Here is an 18129-nt window from a genome sequence, read left to right on the forward strand (position 1 = left end):
AAATCGACTTATCTGAAGCACTTTTTTAATATTTTCAATCATGTGGTATGTCAATTACCGCAATTAATAAACGTGCAGCTTGAGTTAATGATGGCGAAAAAAAATAAAGAGAAATCCAATCAAAATGCAACGAAGGAGTGGCGGGAGAGATCGGAACTCCTCGCCGTGCCTGAAGATGAAAGGTGAGTCCGACGCTTCATTAAACCCACTATTAGTCGATAAGCGCTCGTTCAAACAAAACAACTTCTCTCGTAGGTAATCCTATACCAACCCGTTTTTACCTTAAACTACTGCAATATTGAAATTATGAGGCTAGAACTTGTAAATGTTCAGAAAGTATGTACTCCTCGTGACTAAAGAGTTGATTCTAAACAAGCCTCACATGATATAAAATTCTGACTATAAATAATACTACTTAAGTATACTAGCAATTACATTAGCGGTTGAAACAAAATTCAGCGAAACAAAGAGATGACGTTTTCTCTGTCCGCATCCTCTGTTAAAAAAAAAATAAACGTAAAATTCAACGAGTGTCATTAATGTATGGATTTTTATAAAAATATTCAGCATTTGAGAGGTGGTAGAATCCTTTGCGATTCGACTCCGGCGGCACCACCACTACAGCTATTTCTACCTTATATTTACTCTACCAGCAGTGTTAAACGCTGCTGTGTTATGGTTCGAAAGGTGTGGTAAGGGAGACATATTTTCCGAGCCGTTCCAGCTTAGTCCTCTGTAACTCAGGTATGAATCTAACCTTATTTGGGGTTAATTACAAATGTGAATGGGCGGCAGTAGCCACTTATCAGCAGATGAATAGCATGCTCGTCGTGATACTCCTATATCAAAAGCGCCATTTCTCATTTGATTCCAGTGAACACCCGCCACATTCGCTGCCAAGACTGAGTGTTGTGCTGCCATGCAGCAACAGTTCCAGCTACGAATATCTACCACAAGCTCCACCGAAGAGAAATCCACTTTCACATGGAGAGTAAGTCTTTTTTTTAAACAAGCAGTGAAAGCCTACTCGTTAAGAAACTCGGTCTCTTGATCGAGGCGTCCGAGGTTCAAATCCCAAGCACGATCCTCTGATTTTTCAAAGTTATGTGCGTATTAGAAATTAATTATCACTTGCTAAAACCATGAAGGAAAACATCGTGAGGAAACCTGCATACTTGAGAAACCATTAAAAAAAAGAAAAAGTTATCAAAGGTATGTGAAGTCCACCAATACTATGGCCTAAAACTTCTCATTCTGAGAGGAGACCCGTGCGCAGAAGTGCGACAATAATGGTTGATGATGATGAATAGTTCTTTGAATCCCACAACTACACCGCAGTAGATGACCGTGTTGGAATACGTTCCATTCATCCCCTGTGTCAGGAGAAACGTCCAGTAGTTAAATGTTATCAATTTTATCTGATGAGGTAGATACTTTTACATTTATGCATTTAGATAGATACATAAACTCACATATCATCATTAGTATTAGCGTTTTATTTCATTTACTCTCAGATTATTTCGCAGTTTATCTTACGTATTAAGGAATTAAATTTATGTTGATAGATTATTGTTAAACAAACATGCAACTTTAGCTAAAACTGTTTGATGCATAACGTCGATCAGGTAAGCGCAGTGGTTAATGTTTATTCTTTACCATGTAGCGGGTAACAGGTTCGATCCCCGGCCAAACTGTAAATATCTGTTGCTTTCAGATTCTATGTCTGGATATGTCTATGTCTGATTCTATATCTGTTCTAGGTCTGGGCGTTTTATAGACATGGATTTGTGTGTCTACAGCACATATCTGTTATACAGGCGTAAAAAGTAACATGACATATATACTTATTTATGGAATTTTTGAGTTACTAAACACTGTGAATTGAACCTAATTAAAGAAATAGATAATACAATTGCAATACAACAATATGGTCGGTTAGAACCAATTACTAAATTGCACCAACGTGGCATTGTTACAATTTTAGCAATAAACTAATTTAGCGGAAGTTTATAATTTAGCTTGAAACTAATTAATTGGGCGTTCATTTTGTTTCAGCGAATCAATGACCGTGGTCCTATCAGCATTTTACGCCAAATTGTTAATAGTTTTAGGGTTAGCATTTCCCATAACAAGCACGATACAAAATGTCCCCTATACGAACATCACATCTGATGTAAGTATTTTTTTTTCTAATATAGGTGTAGCAGACGAGCATGCCGTCCACCTGATGGTAAGTGGCTACTGCCGCTCATGGACATGTGTAATTAACCCCAGATAGGATTGGTTATTCTTACCTGAGGACACACAGATGTGCCGCTACCCCTGAGGACTAAGCTGGAACACTTCGGAAAAGTATATCTCCTTTAACCTTCAAACCTAAACACTGTAGCACTTAACATGTTATGAGGCAGAAATATGAAAGTAATTATGTACGGAAGATAATAATGCATGAAATATTTCAGATATTTACAATGTATCTGTACATAGTAAGCATGCTGTTCTTAGCATATACCTTCTACCACCTCCGGATCGCTAAGAAAAACAAAGGTACGTAAAATTCAACGATTGATGATATTTTATGATACGGGCATGATAACAGCTATGGGTCTTAAAGCTCTTAAATCTCTATACTCTATACTCATATATTACATATTTTTATTCAATATTATCAATATACATTAAGGGAAGATTCCTAATTTTCAATTTAATTTCAATTAGAAATTGACGTTAAAATTATAATAGGGAATATGCACATTTTTATTTTATTATTTTAAACCACTTATCACATCGTTTTAACATAGTAAAAAATATAAACAGTTTTATTAGTGTTTGAAATATTTTTTTAAAAATTATTTAAAGTATCAATAAAATTTGACATATTTGAACGCCGCCATTTTACGCGCTCTTTGAATGACGTCACGTAGCGTGATTTGTATTAATATTGATGATAACTGTATGCACATAAAGGTATTATTAAACGTTTTCAGGTTTCATCGCTATTTACATCATGGGAACGGCTAAATAACCACTTTATAAATATTTCCTAGAGTTATTGTGCAAAACCAGTACTATACATACATTATAGAGTGTTTTTTCTTTTGCAAAAGATGCGAAAATACGAAAAATGTGGTGCAAGATTATAGGAAACAGATATAGTATCTCCAAAATCGCATTAACATTTGTATTTACTGTAACAAACAATAATTTTAGGTAAATGATTTTAAAATATTGCATTGATCATCTACTTCGTTAGGTACTTATCGACTTCTACAACAAACACTATCATTTGAAACACACAAAATGCATTATAATCTATTATAATATTATAAAGATAGGTGAAGATAGGTGATAGGTTGAAGGTGGTAAAACCCTTTGTGGTTCGACTCCGGAGGCACCACCGCCACACCTATTTCTACCTAATAACAGCAGTGTTAGGTGATGCTGTGTTCCGGATTGAAGGGTGTAGTAGGAGACAGACTTTTCCGAGGCGTTCCAGCTTAGTCCTCAGGGGTAGCGGCGCATCTGTGGTCGACCTTAAGTGGGAATATCTAATCCTATCTGGGGTTGATTACAGATGTCCATGGGCGGACTGTATGCTCGTCTGCTATATTATAAAAAAAAAGAATATTAACATAATAAGTTATGATCAGTTAAATATTTCCGAATTGACCTATGCATAAAAAACAGTTTATTCATTTTGCATATTTTAGGTAAATATTCCGATTGTGCTTTGACAAAACTACTTTCAATCATTGTTCTTGATTATTCCTAATAATACTATCTAGAAAAATCGCACTAGGTAATAAATAACACTGTAGGAATATAGACAAAAACAATTTTTCTCTCAAACAGTTTGAATATCGACGCCGATAAACATCGTAACACGCTATGTGACGTCATTTTTCGATTCGACCAATGGGAATGCGTTTTGCAAATTTGAATTTCGCGCGCATAATTTACGATTTTTGAATAAAGTTTTAAACAATTTAACACGAAATAAAGAAAAAATAATGGTTTAGATGTAATTTCAGGACCGTAATGTACCGAGGAAAAAAATAACAAGCAAATCTAAATCACATGCATATTCCCTATTTTATAGTTATTCTTTCAAGAAAATGGACAATTGATATTTAATTATTTACAATATTAACCTAATAAAAAACTGCAAAAATAATATACAAAACAGGTTTAAGCAGATAAAATAGTTAAATATAGATATTAAGCTTGATCCAAATTCTTGCCCGAACTGTTGGGTAGACCCGAAAACGAAAAAAAAATAATACGATTAGATGATTCTATGTTAAGTGGAATTTCTTCCTCATGATTATTTCCACAGAGAAAACAAAACGCACACGCTACGGTAGTTTCTACTTGCACATGGGCATAGCTGGCTTCAGCGTGGGCTCCATCATTTACTCCTGCCTGCAATTCGGAGAGTACTTCGACCTCTCAGGGGACTGCCAATTAGTGATCGTCGCAATCAAACCAACCCTTAGGATATTGTTTATGGTCGCTCAGACTGTGTTTATTTTCTCTTACACTGACGTAAGTAGTCGCATTTTATTTATTGGAAACTTCGTACAGATAGACGGATGTAAAGGTTGTATTTTTAACTAGAACGTCTTTTAAGTACGCATAGTCGGTCGTTCGTTTTGACGGCAAAAAAAAGCTCCAATTTGAATCTCTAATTATTAATAATTCTAATTATTATTAATAAATCTTATCTAATTATTAATAATTCTAATTATTATTAATAAATCTTATCTCATTATTAATAATTCTAATTATTATTAGTAATTCGAATTATTATTAATAATTTGGCCAGATTGAATTAAGATTACGTTAGCAGCGTTTGAACCCACAACGGGTACAATATTTCTGGATAAGTTCGCCGTGGTACATTCGTTTTTAAACAAACTTTTATTTAAGTACTTTACCTATACTAAAGCGAATAGTACTTCAAAATGAATCAAACAACCGATGAGCGACACTGAGAATATCTTTCTTAATAATGTGTTGTTATAGGCATCAGATCAAGTCATTGATGTCATATTATTACATTTTCAGCGAAGTGCATGCATTGTATGTCTGCTAAGTGTTAATAGTTAAATCATTGTTGACATAGCGAACATCAACAGGTTTATGAACTTAAAAGTTATAACACTACAATTAGCTACATAGTCAGACAAACTTTTAATATTTAAGCAGGTTTAACACCTGGTACAATAGAAGTTCAATGAATACATACAATGGACAACCCTAATAACCCGCTTACCTGGCGCCACTAATATAACATACGAGTACATAGTCATTCGTAAAACATGTGTACCTACCGCGGAAGTCTAATGAACGAATCACGTAGTTTTCATACATAAAGCACACTTTTTATGAGTGTTAATAGGCAAATACTTAAGGACTTTGGACTTACTTCTGGTTTTATTTTGATGCTATTTTTAGCATGACCATTGTTATTATGATTTCGAAAAGCGGACAAATGTATTTGTAAGGTTAGTAAGTGCATTAAAAGTTCTGTAATTTTTCAATCGAATTATCAAGATATTGTAACCGTAGTAATAATTGGCAGAAAAATGCGTTCGTATTTCATAACATGTAAAAATGTGAAATCAAAGCAATTTGTGGTCTCTAAACTTATGGCACCTTATCAAATGTACCTATACCTCATAAATTTTGAATAGTTTTTATATAATAGCCACATACAATAATAGTTATTACATATTTAACTTAGGCAACTGTGGTTTCAAAATTCGAACAATATCACGTTAACAGATTTATTTTATCATGATTACAGATCCTGGACCCGATGCGAGGAGTCGTACTGGACAGGTTCGGTTTAATGCATTTAATCGCTACAAATGTTTGCGAATGGCTTAACGTCGTTATCCAAGAAACTAGAGACGATTTTCTCACCATAACATATAATCACACAGCGGTTAACCAATACACTGACCCAACATACAGTAACATCACCCAAACTGTTATTACCTTTTTAGAAGAAGCAAACAACAATAGCAATACCTCGTTATCTACATCAAATATTTCAGATATATATCAGAATATATCTGTGACAAAAAATTGGACTTGTAATGTTTCGGACATGATAACTCCTTTAATAAGGTCTGTGAATCCTTATTTGAGACCTTGTGGAGTGGAATACAGCTTGCTGTGTTCTGTCATAATTGTTGTCATTTGGAATGATATCTGCACTGTCCCTGGATCGGTAAGTATTTATATTTCTCCTTGCCTCTATCTAGAAGAAAAAGACCAGAGGTATAAAATTGAATCCGCCCTCTAGAAGTTAAAATTCGAATCAAAACGCAACTTCTGCGTTTTTGCTGATCAATCAATCATTATTTTATTACCTGGGCATCGAAATTAACCTTTGCCCCACGAGCCTGGATTCCACATTATGCCGCTGCCCGTGATCAGATATAAAGTAGAAATCGTTCTATGATAATCTCTATGTATATTTTTATACAAGATTTCAGTACCAAAGGAGCATGCAGTCGGCTCAAAGGTCCATCCATGGACATCTGTAAGCCAGCCCAGATATGATTAGTTTTCTACCTTAGGTTGGTCACGAAGTCCACAGATGCGCTGCTACCCTTGAGAACTAAACTATGTAGAATGCCTCGAAAAAGTATGTCTCTCTTACCTTTTAAAGTGGAACACAGCCTGTTGTTTTAATAGGTTTGGACAGAAACAGGACCTATAATCGGACCTATAATATTTCAAAAACATAATAATACGATTTTAATTTCATGTTTCAGAAAGTATTGAAAAAAAAGGCATCACTAAACAAAGATGTGCGGCAATGCTGTGCTAGAGTGAAATCCAACAATCACTTCTCAGTTGATTGTGGCAGTGCTCATAAAGGGTTGTTCCTTGGGATAGCTGCACTTGCAGGAACAATTGTTAGTCTTATGCTCTTTAATGGACTCTTTCAAAACCACAAGCACGTGGAACTGGCTCTGCTTCAGGTATGTAAAGCACATTTAATTATGTATATTTTAATACATACCTACGACTAGGTGTATGTTATATCCTTATTATACACATCTATTCCATGTCTAAAAGGAGTCTACCAAGATAAATGTCACTAAAAATTACCGAGTTTAAAATCAGAAAATTTTAATTGTAGTTTTAGCCTTAGCTATTCACAAAACTGAATTACATTCAATAGAAACGGTAAATAAGTAAGTTCAATAAATAGTAATAGGTAAGATTAATAAAAATGTTTTTCATCCCGTCTCGACATACGGATTGAAATTACATACGAGTACGTAGTTAATGATAAAAGTTTTACATAGGATATTTTAAGCAAAATTATTACCTAATAAAATGTTACCTTATATTTATTAGAATATTATTTATTTATTAGATAAACATATGGGAAACGATACTGTTCATACTAATGACATTGAGCTCAGCTGCATGTATTCAAAGAATGCGTTCAATGACAATGAAGAGCAGCTCAACTGCGATGCCATTGGAACATGCGCTCCTCCTCACAACACAATGCGGAGTATATCTCTATTACTTATTCCAAATTATCGGAACTGGCTTCTTCATTCAGCGATTTCCTGAAAGCAGACGCGCGACAAGGTATTTTAAAATCATTGTGCTACGATTTCTTAGGAACTTTATAGACTCATACTTAAATAAAAATGTATTATTACGAGAAATCTGAAATGCACCTATTCATATTTCATTATTGTACTTACGGATGAACTTAGAAATTGACGATTTATTGCAATATTTTTATCTACTACTAGATTGAAATACGAGTAAAAGAGTAACAAAGTAAACTTATAGGTATATGTAAACGGTTATTAAGTACTTCTTTTAGCCCTTCCAAATCTTGTTAGCATAACTTCCTAAGAGACAACTTATTTATTTATAGGTACAACTATATTCACATCCTATTCCAGTAGACTTCCCTCATTAAGACACATCTATATTATTATTTTATGATTAGGTGGATGTATATTATATAGGAACTAATTAAATAATCAACGACATCTTTCCGATCATTTACCTATAGATGTGCGTTTGTGGCACAGGATAATAGCTCCACTATGTGCGGTGATACAGAGCTCCTGTCAGACTCTGCTGGTGTTGGACGCGTGGTCCCGGCGCTGTGACAGCGGCCGCGTGAGGCCAGGCCGACAGCTCGTCACCTTCCTCCTCGTTGGTAACTTCGCGCTGTGGCTCCTAAATCGGGTTAAAAATGCCCGAGCCGAGTTTCATCCTCTGCAGGTTAAATATAACATTTCTAGCCAAATACCATAAGGAAACCCGAATAATGTAATGACATTTTTAATCATATGTCTGATAAAAATAATTGGCCAAAAAATATAAGTACCTTCTGTGTCAACTTAATTTTACTGTAAAGATTTATTAATGTACCTACATAAAAATATTTAATGTGGAACGCTGAAGTGGAACTTACCAATTCCATCATTTCAATATTCTGTAAAGAATCTACTACCACCTTCAACTTCCATCATCACATCGAGACCATTATGTTACACCTTATTTATTGAAACTTTGCTTAAGTATTGCTCATGTGTATTTGCTGATGTACTAAATAGATCTAATCACTTTTAGATGGAGTTCTTCGGAGTATGGGCGTGGACTCTGATAACACACGTATCAGTGCCTCTATTAGTCTGTTACCGGTTTCTGGCAACGGTTTGTTTTTACGAAATTTGGAAGAACGCGTACAAAAGAAACAGATATTTAGAAGACATCGCCGTAGAAGATATAGAATTAAAGACTCGTCATTTAGCATAATAATTGTTTTTCTACTACCACCTTTAATAATAAAAAAACCTTTATGTCGTAACAATTATAGTGAATACATAGGTACTTATTTTATTTACATATTTGAATGTATGTATGATTTTTTTATATTATTATACATGAACTTAAGGTATGTATTTAATAAAAATCCATCCATGCGTGATTCTTTGTACCATGGAGTATAGGATTAAAAAAATCCCCCCTAATTGCCACTCAAACACAAATAGATTACCACTTCCTTCTTGTCCACCTGGTGGGATGGTTATTTAATAGAAACTACTTCCCGTAATTTTTAGAACAAATTGGGGTGTTCGTTTGAAAGGTGATCTCAAGAAAGTATCTTCCGATTTGAGATATGCGGTAAAACCAAGAAAAAAATATAATTTTAAGTCTTCAAAAATACCACAGCATCTTTAATCGACTTAAGATTCCTATTTTATTTCTTCGTCTTCGGTTGCAGATGTCGCAGGGACCATTTAATAATAAGATGCCCGTAGCGAGTTTGCGTTTTATTGCTTCTATATACTACACTAAAAAAAATGTGCGCAAATAAAATGAATTAAGGCATTAGGTCATAGCCTCAATATTTTTTTTGTACACAGTATAATTTTAATTTGTATAATTATTTTAAAATATATTTAATATCATAAAAAGTTTAATTTTAATTCATTTGATTTCCTTAAAACACGTTTTAAAGGTGGTCTATACAATATTAGTTATTCATATATCATAATATTCCCACATAATCTGTGATTATATTATCGTCTGTCTGTCTTTGCTTTATGGTTTGCGTCTGTTGTCATTGTCACTGACAAGTTGTCAGTGTCGAAAATCCATAAATCTGTCTGTCTCGTCTGTTTCATAAAAATTAGAAGATTTTACATTTACAAAATATAAGGTATTTGGAAAATAATATGGCATCTGCAATGGATGTTGACGAGGAGGAGGTTGAAATGGCTTCCTCTAGCAGTGGCAAGGGCGATAAGAAGAGATTTGAAGTGAAGAAGGTAATAAAATTTTCGCATCATCATCCTATCAATACTTTTGTTTGACAATTTGATAATATAAACTACGTATTTATGTTGGATTTTCTGTTGTTATTGAAACATTACCCCGTTTATTCCAGTGGAACGCTGTCGCACTATGGGCTTGGGGTATGTACCTAAATTAATTCAAATATAACCTATAACGTTTTACACAAAGAACGAACTTCCGCAAGTCATAATAATGTAACTATAGTATATTATAGTAACTGTACCATACTATAGGAATATTTTTGATATAAATACTTATTGTGAAATATCTAATAATAATCACAACTTTTTATTTCCATTTGATTACAGTTTTTAGTAATGTTTTTTTTTTTTTTGCAGACATTGTCGTGGATAACTGTGCTATCTGCCGCAACCATATAATGGACCTGTGTATCGAGTGTCAGGCCAACCAAGCCTCGGCTACCAGTGAAGAGTGCACAGTTGCCTGGGGAGTCTGTAATGTAAATATTTGATACTAACTTTTTGTATATAATCCCAATGATTTCTAATTTCCACAAAAAAGTAAGTATAGTTTATGTTTATGTATAAGTTTATGGGTCACAGGTTAGCTGCAAATGGTCCTATGGGACAATATCCCTCAAAAACAGGTCATAGTCATTCTTAACTGTTGTAAGGTTAAAAATTGTTTATGCATTGTGAAAGCAAGATCTTTGCATTATTTCTTTGTTATAAACTGCACAATGCAGCTTCTGCAGTATTCATTGGAATTAAATGTGAGTTATTACAAATTATACATCTTATAAAAAGCTTTCGTTTCACATAGAATTACTTTTTTTAGTGGCTACTTTATGAGGTTGTTAATTTTAAGAAATCCAGATCAACCTACATAATTATGAAAAAATTGTATTTTTAAGTAAATTCAATTTAGGCTTAACTCTCATAAGTTACAATAAAAAAACATTATAAAACCATTTCATTTATATTTTTTCAATTTCAGCATGCATTCCACTTCCACTGTATCTCACGCTGGCTCAAAACTCGGCAAGTTTGTCCTTTGGACAACAGAGAGTGGGAATTCCAGAAGTAAGTTAAATAATAATGTTTAAAATATTGGACCTTTATTAGAATCTTAATGAGAAAGATGCAAACAATTGTGAAACCTATATAGCTATGTACAAAACTGTATGTGCCAATTTATCCCATGCAATATTGACTTTTATTACTGTAAACTTTAAATAAAGTGAAGATCAATGTTGAAATAAAACGAAATTGAAGACAACAAGCCTAATTTCAATGCATTTTTCTAGTGTTTCATGGTATTTGCATTTATATCATAGTAATTCTAAAGGTGCATAAAATAATGTGAATTTCTCAAATTTTTTCTTTTTTTCTCATTTTCTCTCAAAATTTTGCATTAAAACTGACTATTGAAATTTCAGAATCTTTAAGTAGTTTTATTAGCGGCAGTTGAGTATATACCTAATGATTTTTCTTTTTTTACAGATATGGACATTAATGCAGCAGTATTACTTATCAAGATGTACTGAATTTATATCCCAATTACTATGGGATTAAAATTTGCAAAAACAAAGTATGTCAATCGATAGTGCATTAAGTTTGCAATAAAATCTCACACTACCAAATTCTTTTTTTAATTCAATTTCATGCATGAAACTTGTAATTTAAAAAGTTGTAACCACAATAAAAAAATAGTAAACCAATTATTTCGTTTATATAAAATACATCTAGCCTTTAGTACTTGGTTCTTATTGTATGCAATATTTACAGATTGATTTTAGGTTTATTGTCAAATGTAGCAGTTTGCAATAAATTTCAATCTACTATGCTCTAAACAGGTAACCACCATAAATAAAAATATTGATTTCACTGGTTCAATGTTTTTCTTTCCATCCTAAGCATTTTTTTCTTTGGAACGATTAAATTAATATGTATTTGTTATGCTCAGAATCATGATTCACAATACTAAAAATCGAGTCAAAAATTACGTTACATACAAACATCAGGTCAAGCATATAAAAGCGTAGTAAAAACATTGTGAAAGGTAGAAAATAAATGTACTTAAATGAATTAAATTTATCTGGATCCATTATCACGAGTCCATTTTCAAAATTTGTCTACCTCTAGCTGGTATTTCTACATATAGTTTAACGCGTTCACCTATTTTGGATGTAGCAAGGCAAATATCTGAACTAAAATGAAATTTAATGGAATTATTTTTGTCCTATAAAATTTGTCAATCTATTGTTAAAAAATGATTAAAAATCCCTGGCAGGACAAAGGTCTACATGTGCATACAACTTTCCTACAAATTACTTCGATTTTAGGGACGCACAAGTCTATGTATTTGTATTTCGTAGTTTATTATAATTATACATAGATAAGTATAGATATCTCACCTTGTAATTGAAGGGAGGCATTAAATTGCTTAAACGGCTAACAATTCTGTCAGACATTTAATGGCTGTCATGGTGTCATTTACGCGGAACAATGCCGACAGGCGCAGTTAAGTGGGGGCAAAAACACGAAATCGAAGAATAAGTGCGGAGAAATATCATTTCATTCGTAAATGATCTAAAAACTACATTTTTTAAATATCTTTCATACACGAAAATAGATATAGCTACAATTTCAATTTTCAACAAATTCAAAACTGGTTACATTTTCTTGTCAGGAGTGAGTAATCTTTACTAATCTGTGTAATTATAAGGAACAACCATGAACCTTATAAGCAATGGTATACTGGCTGAACTTAAGGGCTTAAGCCCTCTTATAGAATAAATATAGAAGGCCCTTTTATTCACCGAATAATTTGACTCGAACCCAGGTTACAACAAAGTCCCTTCCAAGCCCTTCCTAAATATCAGTACATATACCTATATATTACATGGGTTTATAAAATGTTTTTTTTTTGTGGGAAATGCAGCATATTTCTACCAACGTGAATGCCACTAACTGCTAAAAATTAATTGACGTTGTTATATAATTTTTCAGTAAAACGATCATTTTTAATTTCATTAAGCAATTATTTCTATATGATTTAAATTAATAATTAGACCAGATATTACTTTTGTTTCAAATATTTCAGTGTTGATGGTCAAATGGATGAGTTAACATTGGAGTGCCTCATGTAACGTCGGGGAGAAATGATTGTAAACAAAATGGTACATAATATAAATCATTATATGGATTACATCCAGGGAAAAGCAAAAAACTGGTTGGTTTTAGGTATTCATTTTACTCAACTGTTCTGTATGTGACAGCATACAACAGTAATTTACAGTTTACAGAAAAGCAGAAGGACATAAATATGTAGGTACTTTACAAACCAATTGTCAATTAAGAGTATAATACAATCTGGATTGCAGAATATACTAATAGTAATTAAAGATAACAACTATAACAAGGTTATCTGAGGATGAAATACAAACTTTTAACATTGCAAAGCGCTTGAAACAATATCGAATGTCTACTTTAGAAATCACATGACTGTTGTTACGATACAAATTGGCGCTTTGCAAAATTTAATCAACTCTATTTTAAGGCAATCACAGTATAAGTACCTACTCAATACCAGCGACAAATAAATCAAAATATTATATACAAATTACATAGTTTATTTCATTATTTTTCTAATATTCCATTTTACTAACATATAGGTAAATGTAATATCTATAAGTACAATAGAACATTAATCCAGGACATATTATACTCTTAACGATTTCATAAGTATAACGTACACTTAATCGTATACTTACCTACAGGTTAATTGTGTTTTAAAAATGAACATACGAAAGGTATAGAACTTCACGAAAACATTAAAAATAATTGCTTATTTTAAATTAAATGGAAATATTTTTTGAAACAATGTCTTGACATTTAAAATTTTAATCTATGCAGTAACAATTATATTTACAGAAATTTATCATCCATCACATAGATTTTGTCATTGACGCAACAAATTTTTATTGTAACCTTTTTACTGAGATCGTTCTTTATTGATCATGCTACTAACATGCTCCGCTTTCTGAATTTCTAGGCCAGAATTAAATACACCGTGCAGTCGTGAACCCGCATATTAATTCGCGACATCTTAATCAACATCGAAAACCGCTACAGTATCATTCACATTCTGGTTCTACTTGAATGTAAAATAAATAAAATCATCATTTATGGTCAATCAAACAAACCTGTTCGACGTATTAAGTATTCATCAGAAGACATTGAAGTAACACAATCCAAAGAATAAAAACTGTTCGTATTGAAAATTAATTTCATTTCAAATCGAATATTACGTAAACGTTTAACTGATATGTGCACATAATTTCGAGCCCATAAAAATATCGGCTACTGCAAGTACTTAAATGTAACTGGGTAAAAAACGCAACAATTAAAGACGTTCAGCATATTTACAAGGAAATTTACCTACCCTGGCCTGCATTTCTTAATTCTAGTTACTGTTAAGGTAATACAATACTCGCAAGATAGGTTGATGATAGCACTATTTGAAAAATACATAAGCATAACTTTTAACACAATAAATCAGCAATTTATGCATCAGGGACTCCACAATCCTGCAATGCAATACCATTGCCAATTTTCTTAGTATGTTTATTCTTCATCAACTTTTCGACTTGTTTAACTATATAATTTAATTATTTATACACTAAGTACCTACTATGAAAACTTCAATTGAGTTACATAAACGTATTTGCTATTATCATGGGTCTTCAGGAAGCAACGCAACACTTGATTTTTAATATTTCCTAATTGTATAAAATATAATTTCTGTTATTATTTACTTTGTTCATTGAAGGGCAAAAAACAGCCAAATAATTAACATAATTAACATCACACTTTATATTCATAACTGTATTTAACTAAATTTTGTTAAAATGTTTTACAATGAATGAATCCCACAAAAATGGGCAAGTGCTTCTGCTAATGACATAACAATGTTTTTACTTTTCTTTTTAATAAATATATCCTTGGAATTATCATTTAAACACTGTCGCCTATCACACAATATTCGAATCCAAACATCACGTCACGCAAATAAATACTAGATAAAATAATCCTAGTCAGTGACAATAATTAAACTAATAATTGAATAATAACGGTGGAAATATAATAACCATAAGGTAGTTGCGGCTGTCAGTCTGCCGAAATGGCAGTAGGCAAATCGATAGTACGACTCTCATTGCCGAATATTAATCTTAAGCGTTTCATTGGAGGCAGAGGACGGATAGGACTGTGTTTGCGGTGTCGTTCCTTCGATCGCCGCCGTTTTTTTAGGCGCCGCGCCGTTTCGGGATCAACGCCCTCTAACCGCAACACTTCATACTCTGGTGCTTCCGTTGTACTCCCGCAATCCATCACTTCCTCAACAACAGGGCTTCTCTTCACTCTCAGAGTGAGCTTTAAGCCTCTGCGCGGCGGCGTACATGGACATTCGCTGCTTTTGTTGGAGTTGTCCACCAGCCATGGAGGCCCAGACTCAGACTCTTTTTTAGGTTCTTCAGTCCGACTTGTAACATCATGTTTCTGATGTTTAGTCATTTTACTATCTTTTGAATCACTTGGATTAACATTTTCTCTAAAATCACAAACTTCACTTTTTAAACATGCATTATCACTTACACACTCAGGTTTTGCTATTGGTTCTATGTTGGAATTCTCAGAAATTTCTGATTTTACAGTAATTATAGGAGTTGGTTCAGTTGTTTCTTGTAGAGATTCTGTAATATCACTTTCAAGTTCTGACTGTATCATTTCTGATTTAGTAACATTTTCTACTTCCACTTTTGGTTCAAATATTTCTTCCTGTGAATCAGCAGATTGAACCTTAAAGTGTGCATTATCAGCTAATGAAGAGTTTGGTAAATCTGGTTCTATTTTGGGTATACTAAGATTTCTGCCAGCTTTACTTTCGGCTATTCCTTTAGGATTACTCTTCATTTTGGAACAGCTAATTTGATTGTCAAGAAGACGCTTATGACTCCTTAAAACTATACCAGTATGTGAATCTCGACTACTTCGTGAACTTGTAATACTACAGCAACGAGAACTTGGAGCTTGATTGGGTAAATTATTAGTAGGAGTAGTGACCCCATTGCCACCACGCCCACTGTCAGCCCGTCGCCGCAATCGCTCTCCGCGACTGGAAGCAGAAGACTCTCTGCTACCTTGCTTTTCTTTATTCCCCTCCCCATCCACAACATCAGCAATGCAACCCTGGGCTATTAATAACTCGGCGTCATACTTTGTCAAACCCTTCTGTTTCATTTCTTTCATACTTAATGGTGAAACTATATTAGTAACACGCCTATTTGTTATTTGAGATTTTTCTGGATTTTTACCATTTACATTTTTTTGTGTTTGTTTTGCTTTAGTCCTATTTATTCTGTTGTCAGTTTCTCTAAATCTATATCGTGTTGCTTGTTCATCATTGTGTGCACTTTTTACCGAAAATGCACCCTTGCCTCGTCTCTCGCAAGTCTCACATTCGCAATAGCAATTACCATTCCCAAAAAAATCTTCACCATAAAAGCAAGTAATCTCTTCACCAACCTCAATGTCCCTCAATACACGTACAAAGGCTTTGCCACGGTCCGTAGCTTCAAATGTACAAGTAGGCCTACAATCGTGATTTATATAAGCAGCAGGTCCAAGCCATAATTGTGCACAATTTTTCCTACAACTGTACATAACTGAGAAGTCATTCTTTCCCGGATGTAAAAGCTGTTTCTCCTCTTCTTCAGTCATTTCAGCAATGCACCCAACCAAAAAATCAATTCTTTCATGCTTAAAAAACTTTTTGGTAGTTGAAATTTTAGCTCCAACTCTACCCTCTAATGAATACCTATAACATGGTTCTATTACAACGCCAGCTTTCTTATCAAACACTCTCAAATAACGGTATATCTGAAATAAAATATATTATGGATTTTAAAATTTGAAAAACATTATACTTACTGATTTGATACAATATGTAAAATAAATTAAATGTATTTTATAAGATTCATTTCAGATTTGTAGTATTTAATTTAATTATCTATGGTAATATAAATGTAACTGTTATTATTATGCATACAAATTTAACACTTATTAGACTTTTAAATGAAAAACAAAAACATTAACTAGGACAAACAAGTTATTGTTATAGGTGCCAAATATGTTAAGTATAATTTAATTTCAGTAAATAATTAAGGAATTTGTATGTTTATAAAAATAACAATAATTCATACTAACATGTTCTCTAAGTTTACTCTGCTGATGTTTATTTTTGCTAAAATGTCTTGGCATCCATTCACCATTCGCGAGTTTTGCGTATGCCTTAGTGTAGTCCTGGGTTTGGATGAACTCTTTTATTATGTTTTTTAACTCTTCTTTGTTCGTTTTTAGAGGTCTGTAGCGAATGTTCATCTTGTGTGTTGTAATACCAAGATACGGATCCACTATCAAGGCTGTCGCCAAATCGTCGTACTCGGACAGCTCGCGGGGAGTCATGCCCATCGGCTGCATCTTGTGGAGCACTTGTCTCCCAGGATACGTAGCTGATCCAACAACCATTCTGAACACCTAGCAACAAAGACGCGAACCATATCATAAACACAGCGTAACATTCATGATAAAACGTCATCATTCATACATTAAACGTTGCCAGAAATAATTAAAACATACTATGTTCGATCGTACATGAATGAATACAACCAAAAGCCATCCATATAAAAGTTATAAATGACTAAAATATAAAAGGACAAACATGGCGGCCGAACAAGAAACTCAAAAAAGCGACACGTCAAAAATTTATACTAATTTCACATTAACCACTTCACGAATCGTCCGTCATTACAATTAAACTAAAAGCAAAGATCTTCATCAAAATATAACACTTACTTATATCATTGATTAAACTTATAATTCATGTTCTTTTTTGATAACAACTATACTATCATAATAACACTTCCAGACGCTAACCGCTAGGTTATTTATTTCTATATATGTATACATAACAGAATTTAAAAAGTTTAATATTGTGTCTTGTATTTTATTTCATTGGATTTTAGTAAAATTATATTACTTTTAAGATGTTCATAAAAACTCAAATGAACGCTGAAAAACAACCATGTTTTCGTGAACTTCATTCATAACGTTAGCATTTACGAAGCTCATTTAATATGATTGAACTAAAAAAGGTTTACTGTTTTATATAACTTTATGTAACTTTATTTGAAAGATAATTATGTGTTTAAATTAGTGTAATACCCATTTACTTTTTTTTCACTTTAAT

At 33.0% G+C, this 18129-nt stretch overlaps 3 protein-coding genes and 1 long non-coding RNA gene across 6 annotated transcripts; 3 read left to right on the forward strand and 1 right to left on the reverse strand.

Moving 5' to 3' along the window:
• LOC140751759 (proton channel OtopLc) lies at window positions 1-8814 on the forward strand. Its single transcript, XM_073085799.1, has 10 exons — window positions 1-182; window positions 875-991; window positions 2056-2173; window positions 2463-2547; window positions 4337-4545; window positions 5810-6238; window positions 6789-6998; window positions 7400-7623; window positions 8082-8277; window positions 8629-8814. Exons 1-10 carry the CDS (start codon window positions 88-90, stop codon window positions 8812-8814), a joined length of 1869 nt encoding a protein of 622 aa, XP_072941900.1. The 5' UTR covers window positions 1-87.
• Window positions 8815-9623: 809 nt separating this feature from the next.
• On the forward strand, window positions 9624-11705 carry Roc1a (Regulator of cullins 1a). The gene is made up of 5 exons (XM_073086088.1): window positions 9624-9830; window positions 9950-9977; window positions 10197-10318; window positions 10816-10901; window positions 11322-11705. The coding sequence occupies exons 1-5, from the start codon at window positions 9738-9740 to the stop codon at window positions 11332-11334; spliced, it is 342 nt and encodes a 113-aa protein (XP_072942189.1). The 5' UTR covers window positions 9624-9737; the 3' UTR covers window positions 11335-11705.
• A 145-nt stretch (window positions 11706-11850) lies between these two features.
• On the forward strand, window positions 11851-13225 carry LOC140751957 (uncharacterized). Its single transcript, XR_012103401.1, has 2 exons — window positions 11851-12512; window positions 12925-13225. It is a non-coding gene; the product is annotated as an uncharacterized LOC140751957 (long non-coding RNA).
• Window positions 13055-17978, reverse strand: Hmt4-20 (Histone methyltransferase 4-20). 3 transcript variants are annotated; one of them, XM_073086083.1, is made up of 3 exons: window positions 17736-17978; window positions 17088-17417; window positions 13055-16760 (listed from the first exon to the last, which is right to left on the reverse strand). In XM_073086083.1, the coding sequence occupies exons 2-3, from the start codon at window positions 17406-17408 to the stop codon at window positions 14991-14993; spliced, it is 2091 nt and encodes a 696-aa protein (XP_072942184.1). In that variant the 5' UTR covers window positions 17409-17417; window positions 17736-17978; the 3' UTR covers window positions 13055-14990. The 3 variants fall into 3 exon arrangements, with proteins under 3 accessions (XP_072942184.1, XP_072942186.1, XP_072942185.1); XM_073086085.1 differs by lacking the exon at window positions 17736-17978 and adding an exon at window positions 17535-17655; XM_073086084.1 differs by lacking the exon at window positions 17736-17978 and adding an exon at window positions 17520-17643.
• Window positions 17979-18129: the final 151 nt, after the last annotated feature.

This window comes from Epargyreus clarus, unplaced genomic scaffold (assembly GCF_041222505.1).
Source record: "Epargyreus clarus isolate Ecla_fem2 unplaced genomic scaffold, WU_Ecla_fem_2.2 ptg000023l, whole genome shotgun sequence".
NCBI lineage: Eukaryota > Metazoa > Arthropoda > Insecta > Lepidoptera > Hesperiidae > Epargyreus > Epargyreus clarus.

Excerpts from the sequence above, each read along its gene's own strand:
- LOC140751759 (XM_073085799.1), top strand. The coding sequence starts at position 88 with ATGATGGCGAAAAAAAATAAAGAGAAATCCAATCAAAATGCAACGAAG. Across the intron at positions 4,546-5,809 it reads TTATTTTCTCTTACACTGAC|ATCCTGGACCCGATGCGAGG; the intron begins GTAAGTAGTCGC and ends TCATGATTACAG. Across the intron at positions 7,624-8,081 it reads GAAAGCAGACGCGCGACAAG|GATAATAGCTCCACTATGTG; the intron begins GTATTTTAAAAT and ends TTTGTGGCACAG.
- Roc1a (XM_073086088.1), top strand. The coding sequence starts at position 9,738 with ATGGCATCTGCAATGGATGTTGACGAGGAGGAGGTTGAAATGGCTTCC. Across the intron at positions 9,831-9,949 it reads AGAGATTTGAAGTGAAGAAG|TGGAACGCTGTCGCACTATG; the intron begins GTAATAAAATTT and ends CGTTTATTCCAG. Across the intron at positions 10,319-10,815 it reads TTGCCTGGGGAGTCTGTAAT|CATGCATTCCACTTCCACTG; the intron begins GTAAATATTTGA and ends TTTCAATTTCAG.
- Hmt4-20 (XM_073086083.1), bottom strand. The coding sequence starts at position 17,408 with ATGGTTGTTGGATCAGCTACGTATCCTGGGAGACAAGTGCTCCACAAG. Across the intron at positions 16,761-17,087 it reads AGAGTAAACTTAGAGAACAT|ATATACCGTTATTTGAGAGT; the intron begins GTTAGTATGAAT and ends ATTTTATTTCAG.